We start from the raw sequence: 21,872 nt of genomic DNA, 5'->3' as shown, positions 1-21,872 counted from the left end.
GCCGCAGCGGCCATTAGAGAGTGAACCAACGGCAAAAAGGAAGACCTTTCTCTCTGTCTCTCTCACTACGCACTCTGCCTGTCAAAATAAAATAAAAAATAATAAAGGAAATAATTCAGTAGTCCACAAGGTAACCAGAACATCTACAAGATGCTTCCAGAAAGTTCTCTCTCTCCTTTATGTTCCTCATAGATCTCTTGTTACACTATAATATAATTACTTCATGACCATTTCCCCTGCTGGCCTGGAGGCTTTTGGAATTTGGCAGTTATAGTGTTCATCTTAACTGTTTCCTATTATTCCTATAGTGCATTATAGAAAAAGCAAGTTGACATTTACAGTGTACCAGTGTTCTGTAATAATAATCCTATTCTTTCATCATGGCCATTTTGTGAGTCCTTTTCTTTTTGACTCTTGTTTTCTAGCTAAAGTGTTAAAAAATTAACCTAAAAAAAAAAAAAACAACTTTTTACAGACACAAATATCTACAAGAATACTAAATACACTAATGACTTTCACCTGGGTATTTTGAGATCCACAAGTCTACAGTTGAAAAGTTGATCAATAAGCACCAAGTTTTCTTCTTCCAGTTCATGAATAACTTTTTCTAATTTTTCAACTTCCTTTCTGTGTATTGCAATCTGTTCAGAAGAGAATGGATGTTGGTACTTATTTAGTTCTATGTTTTCTGTACCGAATGTAACTCCTAAAAGTGCAGTTTCTGGAGAGCCTGAGGGGAAGCTCTATCATATTATTTATTTACTGAGTTTGATTTGTGCTTCCTCTCACAGAAAGCGAGAATGGGGCTCTTTTCTAGGTCATCAGCATCACTTGTTTGTATGGATGGGCACTACTTTGATGTGGATATGGTGTAAATGTGTTTCCCCAAAGATACATTCATGTGATACTGGGAGGTGATGGAATCTTTGGTGGGTGGCGGGGGTGAGGAGGATTAGTGGGAGGTGATTAGGTCATCGGGAGCATTGCCTTCAGAAGGGATTAATGTGGTTCTTGTGGAACCCAAGTTAGTTCCTGTGAGACTGGATTGTTGTAAGAACAGTCTGAATTTCTCTGGATTCACTTCTGCAGGCAGCTGGTTTCTTTCACTTTCTCCATCATGTTACACAGCCAAGGAGGCCCTTGCTAGAGACTGAGCCAAAGAGGCTGCTGAATGTTGGATTTTCAGCTTCAAAGCTTTAAGCTAAGTAAACTTCTTTGCTTTTCTACATTACCAAACCTCAGGTATTCTATTATAGGAACAGAAAATGGACTAATAAAGACCGTTATTACACAATAGCAGGAATTGTTCTTTTCTACCCTTCAAAAGGGCACAGATAAATAACAACACAAGGCTAACTAATTTAGTGATATGGTGTATTGTCAGCCACATGAGGATCTATCCAAGGGAAATTAAAAACAACACAATGAAAAATGATACATTATGGTGTTTTAAATAGAGAAGCAACAGCCTAATAGCCCTTTCTGCCAGCAGTTGCTCTCTGAGCAGCAGTTCTGAGAAATGTCACATAGAGGAAATATTGTTCATGCATCCCTTCTTACAGTTATGTTGTATGCCTGTGAGCCAGGAATCATATTACACTTTGGAAGCAAATGATTATCAATAACCTTCTAGGATCTTTTAGTTTACTGGGAGAAAAGGTGATGAAAACAGAAAGCAATGATAAAGACCATCACGGAAGGTGTCTAGATGCTATGGAAGGAGAACGGGGTTCTCACCCTAATTCTATTAGGTGTCAGGGCAGAAGGGAGAATTCATAGAAGAGATGACATTTATTCTGAGTCTTGAAAGCTAAATAAGGGTTCCCATAGTAGACACAAGAAGATACATTCTAGGCAGAAGGAACCACATGTACAAAGGCATGATTATTTTATTGTAGACAGAAGCAAAGTGGGAGTGGGGAGAAATGGGAAATGAGCCAAACTAAAGAATCTTGCTTTCATCATGTAAATGATGGCAATCATTGGTAGACAGAGCTGGCTTGGTTAATGTTTACTGGAAAAATATGGCTAATGCAAATATGAACAAAATTTCTCAGTTCTGTTGATGGAGTTCTCTTCAGTCTTTAAGAGGGGTGTTATGGTAACTTTTGTCTATAGAACACTTGATAGTGGAAATTACATAAAGAAGAATGTTAATAGAACTCCCAGCTCCCTTCTTTGCCTCCCAAAGCAGAATGAGCTATACAGGCACTCGATAGGAACGAGGACATGAGAAGAGATCAAGACAATAGAAGAATTAGAAGAGTATTAAGTAGAAAGTGATAGGCTGGTGTGAATATAGAAAGAAAAGAATTTCAAGCCACATTATGGGACAAAGAGGCACAGGGGTTTACATTCACTGTCTCTTGTCAGGAGTATCCAAGAGTGTAACCAAGATGAGTACTTAGAAGGAGATTATTAGGCAGGTGTTTGGCACAGCAGCTGTGATGATGGGTTCACGTCCTTGCTCTGCTTCCAATGTCAGCTTCTTGTTGAAGTGTAACCTGGGATTAGGTGATGGATTAGATATTTGGATACTTGTTACCCATGTAGGAGAGTCAGATAGAATTCCAGGCTCCTGGTTTTGGGCTGGCCCAGTCCTGGCTGGTGCAGACATCTCAGGAGTGAACCAGTGCACGGAAGATCTCTCTCTCTCTCTCCCTCCCCCAGCCCCTGCCTTTGAAATAAATGAAAATAAATAACTTTTTTAAAGGAAATGATTAACATTTTCTGCTTTGTCATTGAGATTTAATTGTTTTAGAATCTTGAAGCATTCAGTACATTGCAAAATGCATATCTCTATCACATACATCAATTATTGTATGCATGAGTTATTATTATGGCGGAGGTACCAGCTAGATGTACACAGATACAAACTTGAACAAGGCATAATGTATCCCTCAAGAGACCTTGTAATCCAGTGGACAAAAACTCAAATGATTGTAATGCAAAGCAATACCAGTCAAAAGTCTCAAATATTGCTGGTGACTTGGAGTTAGAAGAAAAGCATGCATTATTTACCTGTTTCAGTTTAACAAACCATGTGAGTCCATAGTACTAAATTACAAAGCTAGAGATTGCTGTTGTAGGGTCTCATATGTTGAGAGATGGTTAACTTGATTAAAATCTTGAATGCTTTAAGGAAAAGTTTATGATTTTCAAATGTCACAGGATGAGAAAGAAATTATAGTCAGAGGTTGTAAACAGAAGGAATTAATAGAACATTTGGAAATGTTTAACCTTAGGGCTTGGCATGCTTGGGAGGCAGCACACACAGTTCTTGGTCTCCTTCCAACGCTGTGAATGAGGACTCTTTTGGAAGTTACATCCAGTCTTTCAGACTAAGGGTATCTTATGATATCACCTGCCGCTTTAGAGTAAGAACTAATGTTCCTATCACTTGCTATCTACATTCTGCCTTTTGAAATGTTGGGAAATCAAAATCATGGAAGCAGATAAATATCTTTGGATTTCTAGGGTAATAAAATGAAAAGGATATTCCCTATAAATACCCATAAAAGTATATAGAAATTGGGAAAAATAATTTACTTAAAACTATTATAAGTCAGGAACTTAGCATTCCAGACAAAGTATTTGTTCTCAAAATTTTCTCCTGAGAGATCCAAGTTAGCCATATACCTTGAAATTCTGATTGCTAACTTTTTTGAATCCTTTTGCCTAGTTTCTCTGGCTTTCTGTTTGTTAAGTTAGTCTAAGCCATTTGTAAATTTCAAGTTTCTTTTCATTTTCCCAATAGTCATGCTAAATAAAGCCAGATAGTGAGAATCACACAAAAGGATATCTCTGTATCCTTCCCAGAAATCTAAGCATTGATTATTGTTCAAAGATGGTTAAATGGAGAAATATATCTTATTATTAAAATCCTGTGTCACCCATTCTAAACCTTCCCAAAGAAATTAATTGGCATGCATTATTCTTTTTTCAGGCAATTTTAAATTATGTGTTAGTACTGATAATCAAATACTTTTCATTAGTTTATCTAATGGATAATTTATCTAAATGCAAAAATTAAATCTGGTGAGTTTCCTTAAAACGATTTGTCCCTTATTACAAAGTTCTTTCCGCTCCTAATTCAATTAAACTTTACTTTTTTCCCCTACATTTTATTTCCATTGAATTATGAGAAGTAACAAAACAAGACAAAATGTAACTTGTAGCTTTAGTAGAAAGGTGCCAAAACAGCATTTATGATCAGTCAAATATAAATATTCTGTAGTCATTTTCTCTAAATCTAAGATTTATGACATAGTATAAGAATTTAATGGGTAAATTATTGTGATTAGGATTATAATCTTGTCTTTAATAAAAGTATAAGAATTAAATTTCTCCGTAATGTTCTTTAACTACTGAGCTCACTCTAAGTTTTTTAATTATCTTTTTAAAAACAGAATATTTACCCTAATTAGTTTAGGGGATAGTGTGAACTCCTATTCACCATGATTATATAAAGACAATTTAAAGATAATTGTTCTCAAAGAAAGCATAGGAATTTTTAAATTCCTTGTTTCCAAGCCTACTAAACTATAAGAAGTGAATTAAAGAGCAAGGAAAAGGAAAGAACAGAAGCTGACAGTGACTTTTTTTTTAATCTTTGGTATCTGGGCAGATGATGAAAAAGGAAATGTAGGTAATGTAGGAGGAAAAATTTAATGAGTCTTGCTTTAGATACATTGAGTTTGAAGTGCCTTTGGGAAATCCATGTGGAAATATATAGCAAGCAAATAAAGATGTAGGTCCAGAGCTGAAGACCCACAGAAATTGGTGCTGAAGATGAATGTTTGAGAATCATGTAAGAACAACGTGCTAAGGGTGGGTGTTTGGTACAGTAGTTAATATGCAACTTGGGATACCTGACCCATTTTGGAGTTTGAGTCCCAGCTCTGCTCCTACTAATGTTCATTCTGGGAGTCAACAGATGATGGCTTAAGTACTTGGGTTGCTGCTACCCACATGGGAGACCTGGACTGAGCTGGCTGTTGCAGACATTTGAGGAGTGCAACAGCAGATGAAAGATAGTTTTCTGTATGTCTGTCTCTTTCTGCCTTTCAAATACAATAAAAATAAATTGAATTTAAAAAAGATAACTTGTTTACAAGATCTACGTAGTTTGAAGTGAGTTCTCTCAAAAAGTATTGAGTTTTGTAACATAGATGGCACAGGATGGGTAACTATTTGATGTAAAAGCAATTTCAAGTAGTGAGAGGAATTGATTAGAAAGCTAAGATATTGCTGTCCTTAGAAACCAGAAACAGCAGAGAAGAGGCAGCGTTTTGGGGAAAGAGAAAGATGAAGTCAGTTTAGGAGTTTGAGATGCCTGTGGTGTGCTAAGGTGGAGTTAGCACAGCTGGTTATTGAATTTGTGGGTTTGGAGCCTGGAAGTGACTTCACTTTTTATCCAGACAATGTGCTTTTTAGGTCTCCAGCACAGTTATCATTCCCTTGGTATATTGGGAAGTACATTGTTTTCTGTTTTCTCTTACTCAGTTTACTTTTTTGTTTTGCTGAAGTATATTATCAAATAAATTCCTGAGGAGGATTGAAAAGTCAATATTCTGAGCCCTTGCATTTCTGAAAATAGCTTTATTTTGCCCTTAATCTAGTTTATCTGAGTGCAGAATTCTAGGTTGAAAATAACCACTGCACCAAATTGCCTGCCAATTGCTGTGATTTAATCCATGATTTCCTTCCTTTTATTTTCTCTATATTTTTCTTCCTGAGATTAGTATCAGTTGTATATTACATACCTTGCATTAGTACTCTATTTCTTATTTTTCTCTCTTTCAAAAATATTGAGATTCCTGTTCTAAGACATGGGTTCCATTTTCTATTTTACATCTGATTAATTCTTTGTCTTAAAGCATTTTGTTTTCTAAATAAAATGCCTTCTCAAGTTTTTTATTATATTAATAAAAGATCTTTCCAATTCCCTGAATTTTTTCTATATCTTTCTTTCCTGGACAGTTTTGGTTCTTTTTTTTTTTTTTAATTTTATTTATTTGAGAGGTAGCATTACAGACAGTGAGAGGGAAAGAGAGAGAGAAAGGTCTTCCTTCCACTGGTTCACTCCCCAGATGGCTACAACGGCCGGAGCTGCACCGATCCGAAGCCAGGAGCCAGGAGCTTCTTCCTGGTCTCCCATGCGGGCACAGGGGCCCAAGCACTTGGGCCATTGTCTACTGCTTTCCCAGGCCACAGCAGACAGCTGGATTGGAAGAGAGCAGCCAGGACTAGAACTGGCACCCACGTGTGATGCCAGCACTGCAGCCAGAGGATTAACCTATTGTGCTGCAGCACCAGTCCCCAGTTTTGGTTCTTAGTGTTTCCTTTTACTTTGTTATTGTTAGTTTACTTGGTCTTTCTCTTTTGTGCTGGGCTGGTTGTATTCAAATGCCTGTTGATCCCTGATTATCTATTCATATGTAAGAAAGGTCTGGGGAATGGTGAGGATTTGTTGGTTTTTTTTGTTTGTTTGTTTGTTTGTTTTTTTTTTTTTTTTTGACAGGCAGAGTGGATAGTGAGAGAGACAGACAGAGAAAGGTCTTCCTTTTTGCCATTGGTTCACCTTCCAATGGCCGCTGTGGCCTGCGCATCTCGCTGATCTGAAGCCAGGAGCCAGGTGCTTCTCCTGGTCTTCCCTGGGGTGCAGGGCCCAAGGACTTGGGCCATCCTCCACTGCACTCCCGGGCCATAGCAGAGAGCTGGCCTGGAAGAGGGGCAACCGGGACAGAATCTGGCACCCCAACCGGGACTAGAACCTGGTGTGCCGGCGCCGCAAGGTGGAGGATTAGCCTGTTAAGCCACGGCGCAGGCCCGAGGATTTGTTTTACCAGTGTATAAATAGGTCTGTTTTCATAACAGGTTACTCCTTGGAATGGGCATGTGGAATAGAGAGTCTATATGGGACACTACAACAGGCCAACTGGCAAATTTAGGAGGGAGAGGCAGGTGTGGGATTCTAAGTCATGGCTTCCTACATGTCGACAGGGAAGGATTTTCTGCATAGAAATGTCTAATGTCTACAGTAGAAAATTTAGCTCTCATTGGGTAATTTGTGCGGTATTCTCAAAGAGCAGCCATGAAGTTCTTAGAAGAGTAACACTTGTGTTCTGTGTGAAAAGGAATGGTGGGGGGCGGGGCAGTGCTTACTGATACAGATGCTCTCTATGCAGAACATCAAGTAACCCTCTTGTTTCTCCAGATCCCATTCATACCATCTGTCATACACACAGACTCTTAGCAGATAAGCTTCCAGGCTTCAAAAAACAGATTGGGTTTTGCACATCCACTGCAGACTCTTAACATCTGGACCAGATATTGTCTGCTGTGTTTTTTTTTTTTTTTTTGACAGGCAGAGTGGACAGTGAGAGAGAGAGACAGAGAGAAAGTTCTTCCTTTTTGCCGTTGGTTCACCCTCCAATGGCTGCCGCGGTAGGCGCGCTGCGGCCGGTGCACCGCGCTGATCCGATGGCAGGAGCCAGGTGCCTATCCTGGTCTCCCATGGGGTGCAGGGCCCAAGCACTTGAGCCATCCTCCACTGCACTCCCTGGCCACAGCAGAGAGCTGGCCTGGAAGAGGGGCAGCCGGGACAGAACCGGTGCCCCGACCGGGACTAGAACCCGGTGTGCCGGCGCCGCAAGGCGGAGGATTAGCCTAGTGAGCCGTGGCGCCAGCCTGTCTGCTGGTTTTATCCAACAATATGCTTTCTTTGTTTATTGTCTTCCAGAAAATTATTGAAATAGCACTGGCTAGTTAACTCCTCCTGTCCTGTTTGTGGTTGGGTTTCTTTTCATACTTCCATAATTCTATTTCAGTATGTCCTCAGGAAAAGTAGGATGCAGTTTGCCCTTCAATGACTGTATCTATATTCAGCAATGCTCATTCATTTAATAATTACTTAATAAGCATAGTCTGTTTCTTGAGTGCCATGGATATACAGTTGAAAAGACATAGCCTGCTCCTCTTTTTAAGGAGATAGAAATATAAACAGGCAATGTCAGTATATTTTAGCAATTGTTGCAATGAAGCAAGAGAACATGAAGCAACAGGCACCCAGGACTTCTGAAGAATTTACAAAATGGTTCACAAGGAAATTGGTCATCAAAGTTTGAGCCTGAACAAAGAGTTGTAGTTATCAAAGCAGATGAGGGAAAGCAGGTAATGAAAGTAAGGGCAGAGTGACCAGCATGTATAATGCAAGGAAAACATGACAGTACCTCCCCACAAAGAATTTTCCAGCTCCAAATGTCGATAGTGTGGAAGTTCAGAGACCCGCCTTAGAATCTTCACATAACCACCTGCAGCATAAGCAGTTTTGCAGTGCTGGTAAGGAAAGATGGAGGTAAGCTGAGACCAAGGCTACACACCTGAGTACAGCAACTTTTGTATGCTCTTGAAAAGGAGGTGTGAAGGCAGCCTGAGGATGGGGTGGGGCCAGGGTGAGATACAGAGGCTGCAGAGGGTAGGGACAACTTGAGCATAGGTAAATATCTGTAACCGCGTTGGTGTTGGCTGCAAAATAATGTCCAAAGATCCAGAATAGGTCCAGAAGTCACTAGTGGGAAGAGAAGATGAGACAAGCTTAAAGAGCAAGGATCCAAAGAGCTGTCTTGAGAAACATACCCACAGAAGGTCATGTAAGTCCCTCTTCCCTTTGCACCAAGGGTCCATCTCAGAGAGGAGCAGGGGAAGGAAAGGAAGTGAAAAATACTGAACACATATCCAGAGGAGACCACGTCATGCAGGAAAGCAATTTCAATCAGTAGAGAAGGAGATGAGAATGCTCCTTTACCTTTGTCCCATCACCATAAGGAAATAGGTTCATGAGGAAGATGAAGTCAGTGTCAGGACATAAAGGAAATATGTACATTTGAATATATTGTGTGCATTGAAAATCTAAAACATTTTTGGCCATTATTGAGATTACTTATGGTATTCATTGAGTAACATATTAAAATAAGATTAACACTCGATTTTATCTCTGTAAGTCAAAGTTCTATGTTTTCCCTATGACTTTGGTTTATAATCAAAACTGATTCCCAATTCAACAAATTAAGAAATTGTTTGTTATGGTAAATTCCACCTACCTCTCTTTTTAGCCAGTCATTCTCCCAGATCTCTCGATAACTGCTCTTATCAATGAGCCTTACAGCATTCTAAAAGAAAGTTTCTGAATTAAGGAAGAGTTGCCACATGGTGATTCACAATATCAGTAATGGAAATGCACAATTAGTTTATCTGATCACTCATTTTAAATTGTATTTTGTAATTACTTGGGAACATATCTAAGAACTTTTGGTTTAGTTTTCTTGAATTGTTTTAGCTGATTTACATCATCCAGTAGGGATAATGTGGAGAACTAGACAGTGTATGTGGTTGTCCATTCATTTGGCCTCCACTGTGACTGAATCCGATTGCCTTGGTGAAATCAATCAATCATTAAGTGATCAGCTTTACAAATAAGATGGCTAAACTGTAGCAATCAAATATTCTTTAAGTATATATTCACAGACATATTCCAATACATAGCGAGATCATGAATACATAATATCTCTCTCTTTTTTAAATATTTAATTAATTTATTTATTTGAGAAGTAAGAGTTACAGAGAAAGGAAGAGAAAGAGAAAAGTCTTCCATCTGCTTATTCACTCCCCAATGGCTGCAACAACTGGAGCTAGGCCCATCCAAAGCCAGGAGCCAGGAGTTTCTGGGTCTACCATGCAAATGCAGGGGGCCAAGCACTTAGGCCACCTTCCACTGCTTTCCCAGGCCACAGCAGAGAGCTGGATCAGAAGAGGAGCAGCCACGGCACAAACCGGCACCCACATGGGATGCTGGTGCTGCAGGCGGAGGCTTAGCGTACTACACCACAGTGCTGGCCCCAATACATCTTTTAAATTTGAAAAATTTCTGCCTGTCATTCATAACAGTGTACACATTTGCAAACCTAATAGCGAGTGGTTTTAAAGTAGCAGGCCATATATAGCTACACAATCTCCTGAAGAAAGGCATTTTACAGAAAAAAAATGGAAAGTATTAGTACGGTCATTAAAATATGAATTCATTTTCAATTACTTTATTAGGTTTTTTAAATTTTTAACTAGTTTTTTAAAAGATTTATTTATTTGAAAGAGTTATGGAGAGAGAGAAGGAGAATCTTCCATCTGCTGGTTCACTTCCCAAAATGGTCCTAATAACTTGGCTGGGCCAGGCCAGGCCAGGCCAGGCCAGGTCAAAGCCAGGATCCAGAAGCTTGTTCCAGGTCTCAGATGAGTGCAAGGCCCCAAGGACTTTGGGCCATCTTCCACTGCTTTCCCAGGCACATAAGCAGGGAATTGGATCATAAGTGGAGCATATGGGTACCCATATGGGATGGTGTTGCAGGCCATGGCTTTGCCTGCTATGCCAGCCACATTAATCAATTTTTAACAGATTCAGTTGTTTTGTAGACACAGTTCTAAAAACATAATGATAGTCCCTTCCTCCCTCCCCCTGCCAACCTGAAAAGAATTTTATGGTTGATGACACTGTATTTCTCTGGGATGCTTTATATGGATATCGTGTTATAATTCAATATTCAGTAACTGAAGGTCACAATCAATTAAAAATCACTTAATCACGCTTATTAAACTAAAAGTGGACATATGTTTCCTAGGAACTTTTATACTATAGCCACAGGTAATAATTCTAGTTTCTTCCAGCATAGAATTTTATTTGAACAGAAGATGAAAACAGCTTCTAGCTGAAAGCTAGTTGGCTAATGGCTTAGTTTGCTGAAAATGGTGTAGTAGTTTCAACCTTAGAACACACTAGAATCTGGAAGCTTTGAAAAATCCAGAAGCCCAGGCAATATTCTGGGACAATTACATTGGTACCACTATGGGAAGGATATAGATGCCACCTGGGTTAAGACTGTTTCTCAGCTGGCGCTGTGGCTCAATAGGCTAATCCTCTGCCTGCGGCACTGGCACACAAGGTTCTAGTCCTAGTTGGGGCACCGGATTCTGTCCCGGTTGCTCCTCTTCCAGTCCAGCTCTCTGCTGTGGCCCAGGAGGACAGTGGAGGATGGCCCAAGTCCTTGGGCCCTGCACCCGCATGGGAGACCAGGAGAAGCTCCTGGCTTTGGATCAGCGCGGTGCGCCAGCCGCAGTGGCCATTGGGGGGTGAACCAACGGAAAAGGAGGACCTTTCTCTGTCTCTCTCACTGTCCACTCTGCCTTTTTTATTATTATTATTATAAAAAGACTTTCTCAGATGGCTCCAGTGTGCAGCTGAGGTTGCACAGCACTGAATTATAGGAAGTTTATACATTAAAATAGCCAGCTAAAATGGGGCAAATTCATTCAAGCAAGTGATTGACACTACGTGGAAAAAATGTATAGTATAATGATAATAAACTGTAATCTGAAGAATTCCTGAATTTTTAAAAGGATTTATTTATTTGAAAGGCAGAGAAAGAGAGAGAGAGACAGACATTGATTTTTCTATCCATTGGGTCACTCCTCAAATGACTTCATAGCCAGAGTTAGGCCAGGTTGAAGCCAGGAGCCAGGAACTCCATCTAGGTCTCCCACATGGGTGTCAGGAACTCAAGTATTTGAGCCATTCTCCGCTGCTTCCCAGCACCATAGCAGGAAGCTAGATCCTTAGCCCAGCACCTGGGGCTTGAACTGGCACTATGATATGGGATGTGAGCATCCCAAGCAGCTGCACCACAACACTGCTTCAGCCTCATAAACTGAATCTGAATTATCTCATTTGCTCTGGGAAAACGCACACACACAAGTCCTCATTAGTAAATTCCTACACCTTGCAGAATTGCTGAGAGACTTAAGTGTAAAATGCTTGAAAGAGTATTTGGAACAGTCCTCATGATATATATTTAAAGCTATATGCTTATTTGATTTACATATGAATTTTAATCGATCACTGAATGGTTGATTTTATCATATTCAGTCACAAAATGGTCAGATTGCTTGGGCAGACAAACCATTGGTCAGTCCTGCAGATCCTCTGTATTTGTGAAAATTAGTAAAAACCATGCAATGGGGAGCATAACACTGCAAGAACAACAAGACCAACAACTGACATTCTGTAAAGAACTTTTTAAAAGACCAGCTGTTCATGATTCTGAAGAAGGGGTGTCCCAGATGAAGACAATTCCTGTTAGGTACTCACTGATTTAGGAGCTAGTTTCGAAACAGGAGAAGGACTGTGTAAAACAAAACAAAACCAAAAATAGAGAACATATAAAATTGGAAATTATACCTCAAAAATGTTTTGTATGAATATACTTCAAAAGTTCATGGAAGGGGAGAGTGTTGTGGCACATCAGGTTAAGCCGATGGTTGAGATGCCTGCATCCCATATCTGACTGCTAGTTTGAGTCCCACTGCCCCACATCTAATCCAGCTCCCTCTACTGTATCTTAGAAGGCAGTAGAAGATGGCTCAAGTACCTGGGTTCCTGCCACCCATGTGGGATGTCCAGATATAGTTCTAGGCTCCTGGGTTTGGCCTGGCCAAGCCCTGGCATTTTGGCCATTTGAGGAGTGAACCAATGGATGGAAGATCTCTATCTCTCTTCCTGTCTCTCCCTCTCTCTCTGCTTTTCAAATAAATAAGTACATCTTTAAAAAAAAAACTCATGGAAAATGCATATTCTGAAGAAACTATGCATGGGTTTCAAAAATACTTTGCCCTAAAATAAATATATTTTAATTTTATTTCTGTGAATTTTTTTAAAGATGTACTTATTTATTTGAAAAGCAGAGTTACAGAAAGGCAGAGGCAGAGAGAGAGAGAGGCAGAGGGAGAGAGGTCTTCCATCTGCTGGTTCACTCTCCAAATGGCTGCAAAGGCTGGAGCTGGACCCATCCTAAGTCAGGATCCAGGAGCTTCTTCCAGGTCTTCCATGTGAGTACAGGAGCCCAGGGATCTGGACATCTTCTACTGCTTTCCCAGGCCATAGCAGAGAGTTGTATCAGAAGTGGAGCAGCAGGGACTCGAACCAGCATCCGTATGGGAGACGGGCACTGTAGGCAGTGTCTTTACCCACTATGCCACAGTGCTGTCCCAAGCACCAGGAATATAAAGTATATTCTCCTAAGTTCAAATATATAAGGAAGTACTTTTTAGAGTAGTTACATTTCATTTCATAATTCATCTAAAACTTTTATATTAATGTTATAGCCATTATTAATGTACTTTTAAAATAACTGAAAATAATAACTGAACTCTTACTTCTTGTGAGAAACTATTCTAGTTGAATCATCTTATTCAATCTTTACTCCATCTCTTTAAGGAAAATGCTATTATTACCCCTATTTTATAGACTAGGAAACAGAAACCCCCCAAAATTAAGTAGAAAATGTAATTATACAGCCAATAAACAAAGAACTGTGATTCAGATTCAAACCGCTTAACTTCGGAATCAAGTTCTAAACTACCAACATACCACTAAAAAATATGTTTTTTAAAAAATTGAAATATACCTGTGTGGCCCATTCCTTTTTTCGGTCCAGTTGCAACAAAGTTTCTCTGATTATTCTCTTTCTAGCATCTTCCAGAGTGATTTTATACTGTTCTTTAAGAAGAAAATTAGAAGCCTTAGTGAGACCACTCCTCAGTAAAATTATGATATTGGTCAGTTTCACTTTCTGTGATCCTTACCTCTGTTTTCTATGTATTTTTCCCTAAATTTTCAGAGCATTTTTTTAGTACATCTAGTTCCTCCAATAATTTGGAAATTATTGAAATCTCCAATAATTTACTAACACCTTACTAACACCTACTAACATTCTCTCCACAGAGAATGCTTATTGTCAAAGGACTGTGTCTCCAAAAGAGAATTTCAATCACTTCGGTACTTGTGTGACGATCTACTTTTCAGATCACACAACTTATGACCCACAACAGGAATAAAAAGATTTTATTATCTGCTTGAGTAACATCCTGTACATCTGTCTCCATCTAACTAGATTTCCAGTGTTCTTGGCATGCATTTCCCGGGGCAGGAAAGACAGAATCAGAAGAGGAAAGTGAGCAGTAGGCAGGGCGGTGAAAGTCAGTAGATCTGGCTCAGTTGAGCTTGGGTTCAGACAAGAAAGGGGGATGGGATGATGTGCAGGGTTCTCCCAGGGCTGGGGAAGCTTTTGTCTGAGAAGGGCCATTTTGATATTTGTGACATCATTCATGGGCCATACAAAATTGTCAGCTTAAAAATTAGCCTGCTATAGATTTATTGAGTTTTGATTCCTGCCTGCAGTTTCTTTGGCAGGGCCAGACCAAATGATTTCACTGGCCACATGTAGGCCACGGGCCAGACGTTCCCTATCCTTGAGAGTCTACATGCTTGCTTATGCTTGTAAATGTCATTATTGAGAGAACAAAGAATCAAAAAAATTTAGGTCATAAAAGATGCTTATTTACTCAATGCCTCCTTTTAAAGGAAAATGTAGTCCAGTGGCATTAAGGCTATGTTAGAGAGTAGAGAGAAGTAAAGCTGGATAAGTGAGTCCAGTTAGTTACCCCCACCCCAACAATAATTGTCAAACTCCTTCTACATGCCAGACACAATTGAACACACTGGGAATATTGCTGATTTTGACAGATACAACCCTTGTCCATTGTCACAGGTACATTCTCATGGGGAAGGAAGATCATAAGTAAATAAGTAAATAAATATTTCAGGTAGTGATGTGTGCATGAAGAAAAATTAAAATTCTCTATTTTAGATAGGGTGGCACAAGAAAGCTTTTTTGAGGAGGTAAGATTTGAGAAGAGACTGAATCAAGTGAGGTAGTCAGCAATGTGAAATAGGAGGGACGTGTAGCATGCCAAATGGGTTAACCTGAGACTAATCAAAGTTGGCTATATTTTATTATAACTTCTCATCTTTTATGTCCCCACTAGTTGTGCATTACTTATAACATATGCAGGATAATTATTTGGAAGTCAGGAAGTATTTCCCCACACAAATAATGTTGAAAATCATGGTTGTTAGATTTCTTGATAGGTCCACATAGTCTCATTAAACTTCTGTAATGAAAAAAAAAAGAAGTCTTGAAGTGCTATAGATTCTAACTGCCATTTAGGACATTCTTGCAAAGCAAAGATTTTCTTTTTCTTTTTTTTTTTTTTTTTTAATTTTTGACAGGCAGAGTGGACAGTGAGAGAGAGAGACAGAGAGAAAGGTCTTCCTTTTGCCGTTGGTTCACCCTCCAATGGCCGCCGCGGTAGCGCGCTGCGGCCGGCGCACCGCGCTGTTCCGATGGCAGGAGCCAGGTGCTTCTCCTGGTCTCCCATGGGGTGCAGGGCCCAAGCACTTGGGCCATCCTCCACTGCACTCCTTGGCCACAGCAGAGAGCTGGCCTGGAAGAGGGGCAACCGGGACAGGATCGGTGCCCCGACCGGGACTAGAACCCGGTGTGCCAGCACCGCAAGGCGGAGGATTAGCCTGTTGAGCCACGGCGCCGGCCGCAAAGATTTTTCTTCTTAGACCAAAGAAGCCAAAGTAGAAGTCCTAGGTATTTTCTGCTACAGGAGATCTGCAGGTCTTTCAATCAGCCAGGCTAAGGCAAGCTACATCCAGAACTAAGGAGCCAGAAGCCTGGACTGAATGATTTAGCCCTTGTCTATACTTTGTACCTGCCTAACTATTTCCACTATCAGATGAAAACTCTGAGAGCAGAAATAAAAACTTCTGGACTGTATCTTTCTGTTACCGTATCCCTGCAGCAGGATACTGACAAAATATTTTGAAGGAAATTAGATCTGGCAAACTGCGTGTCTTTGCTGGGCAGCAATCTGCAGCTTCAGCACAGAGTAGCAGCAGCAGCAGCAAATGATGGCTCTTAGTGGCAGTTTTGGTGGAGAGGGGAGTAGGAATAAGAAGAGAGAAGGGGAGAGCTCTCCTAAGTGGTGCAATCATTGATAAAGGGGGTCAGGAGGGGGTAGTTTTCATAACTGATAGAGTTGAACTGGAGTGTCTGGCTGCAGCCGTGATTTATAAACAAGAGACTTCATTAGGTTCTAGGAGCTAGTCTAACTTCACATCTGGAAAATAAGGAGTGGAAGTCTTTATTATTCCAATCTACATCCATCCATCCATATAACCTGTATTTTTCTCCCTTTCATTTGAAGTAACTTGAATACTTAATTCTTCTAATCTCATTTCTGATGGAATTTATTTTCTTTTTATTTAGGACCTTCACCATTAGGTTATTTATATGAAACTTCTGCCCACTGAAACACAACACAATTGAAAAGTTGTGAGGGATCAGGAGTTTGGCTGCCATGGATTTTATATTCTTGGTTTCAGAAAGAAATCATAAAACCTGGAGAATAACATTAAATATTAACTCTTGACTGTGTCATAAATAATAGATGACCAGATATGCTCTGACTGAAGTTGTTCTATTGCCACATTATACTGAAAGGGCAATTTTAACATTTGGTACTGTTCCAAGTTCCACATAAAATTTTATTTTTCTTCAAGCAGGTAACCTTTGCGATTTCAGTGATGCTCTCAGTAACAACTGTTCACCATTCACTTGTGAATGTAGCCAAAGAAAGCAGGAGTGTGTAAGAGTCTCCTTCTCGTAAAAGTTTGAAACACTGCTGGTAGGAGCTTGTGAGATTATGACTTTGTGCTCCAAGACTCCTGGATACTCTGATTCCCTGTCTAATGTGGACATGTCTCCGAAGGTGGCTCCAAACCTGGCTCCAGTTCCTGACTTCACAACTAATTGCCTTCCTAGGAGGCAGCAATGATGGCTCAAGTAACTGAATTCCTTGAGACCTAGATTGGGTTCCCAGCTTCCAGCTTTGGCGTCACCCTGCCCTGGCCATTGTGGGCATTTGAGGAGTAAACCAGCAGATGGGAGCTTTCTCTTTGTGGTCCTTCTTCCTCTCAAATAAATTTTTTTTAAGATATAATTATTTGCCAGTGCTGCCATAGCTCAATAGGCTAATCCTCCGCCTGCGGCGCCGGCACACCAGGTTCTAGTCCCGGTTGGGGTGCCGGATTCTGTCCCGGTTGCTCCTCTTCCAGGCCAGCTCTCTGCTATGGCTCGGGAGTGCAGTGGAGGATGGCCCAAGTCCTTGGGCCCTGCACCCACATGGGAGACCAGGAGAAACACCTGGCTCCCGGCTTCGGATCAGCACAGTGCACCAGCCGTAGTGCGCCAGCTGTAGTGGCCATTGAAGGGTGAACCATCGGCAAAGGAAGACCTTTCTCTCTGTCTCTCTCTCTCTCTCACTGTCCACTCTGCCTGTTAAAAAAATAAATAAAATAAAATAAAAGACATAATTATTTATTTGACAGTCAGAGTTACACCGAGAGAAGGAGAGTCAGAAAGAAAGGTCTTCTATCCAGTGGTTCACTTTCCAGTTGGCCACAACGGCCAGAGCTGTGCCGATCCAAAGCCAGGAGCCACGAGCTTCTTCTGGGTCTCCCACACGGGTGCAGAGGCCCAAGGACTTGGGCCATCTTCTCCATCTTTTCCAGGCCATTGCAGAGAGCTGGATCGGAAGTGGAGCAGGCAAGTCTTGAATAGGCACCCAAATGGGATGCTGGCACTGCAGGTGGCAGCTTAACCCTCTACACCACAGCACCAGACCCTCAAATAAATTTTAAAAAAAATTTTAAGTCATGCTTACCCCCAAGGGTAAAGCTAAAAACTTGCCATGGGAATCCAAATCCTATTAAGTTGGCAGGTACCAATGCCACCTTACTAGTTAAAGTGAGCAGTTTTAAGTTCATAACTGATCATAAAGATAGGATTAAGTGTCAATGGGATCACATAAACAAGACCAGTGTCTGCTAATAACTGATAGAATTAAAAAGGCGGGAACAATCCAACATGGGAAGTGGGATACACAGCAGACTCATAAAATGACAAATGCCCTAAACAGCACTCTGGCCTAAGAATCATCCCTTAAGGCATTTGGATCTGGCTAAAAAGCCCATGAGAGTATCTCAAGAATGGGAAGCCAAGATGCTGTGGCAAAAATGACCTAAAGAAAGAAAGGGGTCATCAAAGAAGGAGGTACCTTTCTCTGAAGGGAGGAGAGAACTTCCACTTTGATGATGGCCTTGTCTAAATAAGGTCAGAGTTTGTGAACTCAAGAGACTTCCATAGCCTTGGCAGCTCATGACAAGAGCCTCAGGTGATTACTACATCATAAGTAAGACTGTCAATTGTTAAATCAACAACAGGAGTCACTGTGCACTTGCTTCCCATGTGGGACTTCTGTCCTTAATGTGTTGTACTATGAGAATTAATGATAAATCTAATCTTCAGACAGTACTTTAAAAAAAAAAATTTGTCATGTTCCTTTTTATAAGTAGACTTGAACCTAAGTTTTAACATTTGCTGTTAGCGTACAAAGAACTTTGAGTATTGGTAAAGTATAAAAATCAAGATGCTCTATGACTGAACTATCTACTGACAAGTAACAGCCCTACTTTTTCTGTTTTTCTGGGCCTAATCTAAGGTTCCTTTTCCTTTATTGAGAACAAGTATCCTTGACCTGGATATTTCAGTGACTCTTTTGTATACCCAGTACCCCAGTATCCCTTCTAGCTGAAGTTCAGAGGAGCAGCCCCAGGAGCTTTCTTCTTCTGCCTCCCAGAGCTCAGGGATAGCTCCTCAATAGAGACAGGTTTGGACAGCTGACTATCTGTACTGGACCATCTGTGCTAAGGCTGACCAGTGGCTTATGAAAGGACATAGACAAAGGTCTTTGGTCATCAAGTGAGTGGATGAGGAAACCAGCTTGCTTCAGAATGTGGACTGGAGAATACAGCAAGCAACGGCATGTGGGAAAGAAGAGAATGGAAAGAGGCACACAGGATAGAGCATAGTTGTCATGAGAAGGGGTCACAGATCCTGAGATAAATGTAGAGAGGAGCCAATCCAGAAGTCTCTCTGTTCAGAGTCTGTATTTAGTTCTCCTTTTCTTCACTTATAAGTGTTACATACACAAGCGTGGTTCATGGTTCAACTTGAGTTTTGTCTGCCCTGCCCTTCCCACCACACTCTTTTTGAGAGAGAGAGAGAGAGAGAGAGAGAGAGAGAGAGAGAGAGAGAGACCTCCCATCTGCTGGTTTACTCTCCAAAATGCTGACAGCCAGGAAATCAATCCTGGTCTCCCAGGTGTGTAGCAGGCACCCAGCTACTTGAAACACTACTGCTGCCTCTCATGGTATATATTAGCAGGAAGCTGGAATCAACAACAGCAGAGTCTGGACTTGAATCCAGGCACTTGATATAGGATGTGGGAGCCCCAAGTGATGGCTTACCCACTGTGCCAAACACCCATCCTTCTCTTCCCTTTAACATTCAAGCTCTGAGGGTGGTGATTCCCTTTCAATAAAATATAGCAGATTCATGACTTTTCTGGTTACTTTGTGGTTTAAAACCCTTCTCAAAAGGAATTAATATATCCAATTATTTGCAATAATCAAAGCTTTCATTTCAAAATTATGGTGAGTTCTCTTTTCTAGTATGAGCCTATTGTTAATGAGTTTCCGTGCCTCCTCTCTTAGGGCTGAAGGGAAGAGGGGAGCATAGAAATGGGCAAGAAAACCCTCAACTTGACTGACACTGGCTCAAGCTCCTGTCCAACTTTATGGTCCTTGCTGGCACTTATGGCTCTCTCCTCTAATGGGACTGTTTGTGTAGGTTCTTTAACAGGTTTTTAAAAACGCTCACTCCAGGGGATGAAGGCCTGGCCCAGGCCAGCAGCCACTTGCTCTGTATTCCAAAAGAATGGGTAGCTCTCCAAACTAGTTCTTGCGGGGCCAGCGCCATGGCTCATTTGGTTGATCCTCCACCTGCTGCGCCGGCATCCCATATGGACTCAGGTTCTAGTCCCTGTTGCTCCTCTTCCAGTCCAGCACTCTGTTGTGGCATCCTCAGTGGAGGATGGCCCAAGTGCTTAGGCCCCTGTGCCCACATGGGAGGCCAGGGGGAAGCACCTGGCTCCTGGCTTCGGATTGGTGCAGCACCGGATATGGTGGCCTTTTGGGGAGTGAACCAACAGAGAGAAGACCTTTCTCTCTGTCTCTCTCTCACTGTCTATAACTCTACCTGTCAAACTAAAGAAAAAAACTAGTTCTTCCTTAGATTTTTCAAGGATGAGTCATAAAATAGATCTCAACATCCCTCAAACTGCAAGGGAAACACATTAAATAGTCTGTTTCCTACAAGATCTTCCATCTTGATTTAAGGGGAGAATTTCTCTTTCCCTGCTCTTTTAGGGGACTTAGAGCACATCAACAGCTCTTTCTAAAAACTTTGCCCTGGTTTCTAGTAATCTCTCCTTGGCTTCTTCAACTTCTTTCATAGACTGGAATTCAGTGGTCAAAAGTGTGAACCAGGTTTTCTGCTTCATTGTGTTGCAAGTCTTCATGGTGGCGCATTTCACTTAGAAGCATGTGTACCTTTTATTGCCACCTCATTTTCAACTGAGACTAAAATATTTTTATTTGGATAGCGAATTTCACTAATAAGAAATCCTTCTTTTCCTTAAAATAGTCTGAGTCAATCTCCATTCCTTATAAGTGAAGCAGCCTAACACAAACCCCATGATCACAAGTACTGGAGGAGACTTCCAGAAAAATAATTGAAGATGGGTGCCCATGTAGAAGGGAGGAGAAGGAAGAAAAGATGAGGATAATGCTATTAAGGCTTCAGACCAATTTAAAGTCCTGGCCATATTCTTTGTGTCCAATTACTGGCCCCTGAGGCATTTTAATTGTTCCTGGGCAGAGTGGCTGCTGCTACACTTACAGTTAGAAAAAGTGCCTAAAACTAATGGGAACTAAGACAAGCTCATAGCAATAATCTTCTAATGGCCTCTAAAATCAGCTATACCCCATATTCTGACCAACAAATAATTCAACATGTAACTGTTATTGCCACTGTAAAGTTGGACATGATAACATGAACACTTTCCATTCAAAGAAATCATCCAAATGATCAAATGGATTCAGCTTTTATGAGAAGATTACTCTTTCTACTTTAAAAATGAAAAGTGAAGAAGTGCTGGCTGAAATATTTAAAAATTTCTAAACACATCAGAATAATTTTTAACTTTTTTAAAAAAGTATCATTCTGGTACACAGATACATAGATCTTTGGAACTGAGTGAAAATTGTAGAGAGAGACCAAGGTACATATGAGAAATTAAAGTATGATAAAGTTAGGGTAAATATTGATTACTTGATAAATGATGTTGGGATAACTGGAAAACCATCTGGTGAAAAAATAATGTTGGATTCCTACCTCACACAAAAACAAAGACTTAAATATGAAAACAGTAGGTTGGGAGCAAAGGAGGGAAAGGGCAGTGTGGGAAATACCATTATGCTCTTAAAACTGTACATATGAAATACATGAAATTTGTTTCATTTATATAAATAAAAAATTTAAAAATATGAAAACAAACATAATTCTAGAAGAAAATACTGGAGATTTTATTTATAACCTCATAAATAATAAAATCAAAGACTGATAAATTGGGCATATAAAAGTACAGAATTTCCTCATTTTATAAAAAGCACACAAACACAGAAAGCACAAACAAAAGAATAATGAGTAGTGGGACAAATATTTGCAATTTATATCATAGGTAAGGAGCTATTTTCTTTAAAATGTAAAGAATGCTACAACATGCTAGAAAAGTGGGCCAAGTATGTGTGTGGTTCACAGAAAAGGAAACTCAATGTGGCACTTGAACTAATGAAAAGACAAAAGCAGAGTCACTTTTAATGAAAGTAATGAAAGTTTAAGTTGCAAAGTTTTCTACCTATGAGATGTTGAAGATGTGGGGAAACAAGCATCCTC

The 21,872-nt window shown here is 40.4% G+C and overlaps 1 protein-coding gene across 1 annotated transcript in view; it reads right to left on the bottom strand.

Moving 5' to 3' along the window:
• The window catches only part of CCDC83 (coiled-coil domain containing 83), a 44,187-nt gene that overhangs the window by 5,069 nt on the left and 17,246 nt on the right, over positions 1 to 21,872 (bottom strand). The window contains exons 5-7 of the mRNA XM_062198287.1: positions 13,512 to 13,603; positions 9,105 to 9,173; positions 520 to 641 (exon numbers count right to left, since the gene is read on the bottom strand). Of these exons, the coding sequence (XP_062054271.1) occupies positions 520 to 641; positions 9,105 to 9,173; positions 13,512 to 13,603 (283 nt within the window). The remainder of the gene's footprint in view (positions 1 to 519; positions 642 to 9,104; positions 9,174 to 13,511; positions 13,604 to 21,872) is intronic.

This window comes from Lepus europaeus, chromosome 7 (assembly GCF_033115175.1).
Source record: "Lepus europaeus isolate LE1 chromosome 7, mLepTim1.pri, whole genome shotgun sequence".
NCBI lineage: Eukaryota > Metazoa > Chordata > Mammalia > Lagomorpha > Leporidae > Lepus > Lepus europaeus.
This window is presented reverse-complemented; position numbering and strand designations above follow the sequence as displayed.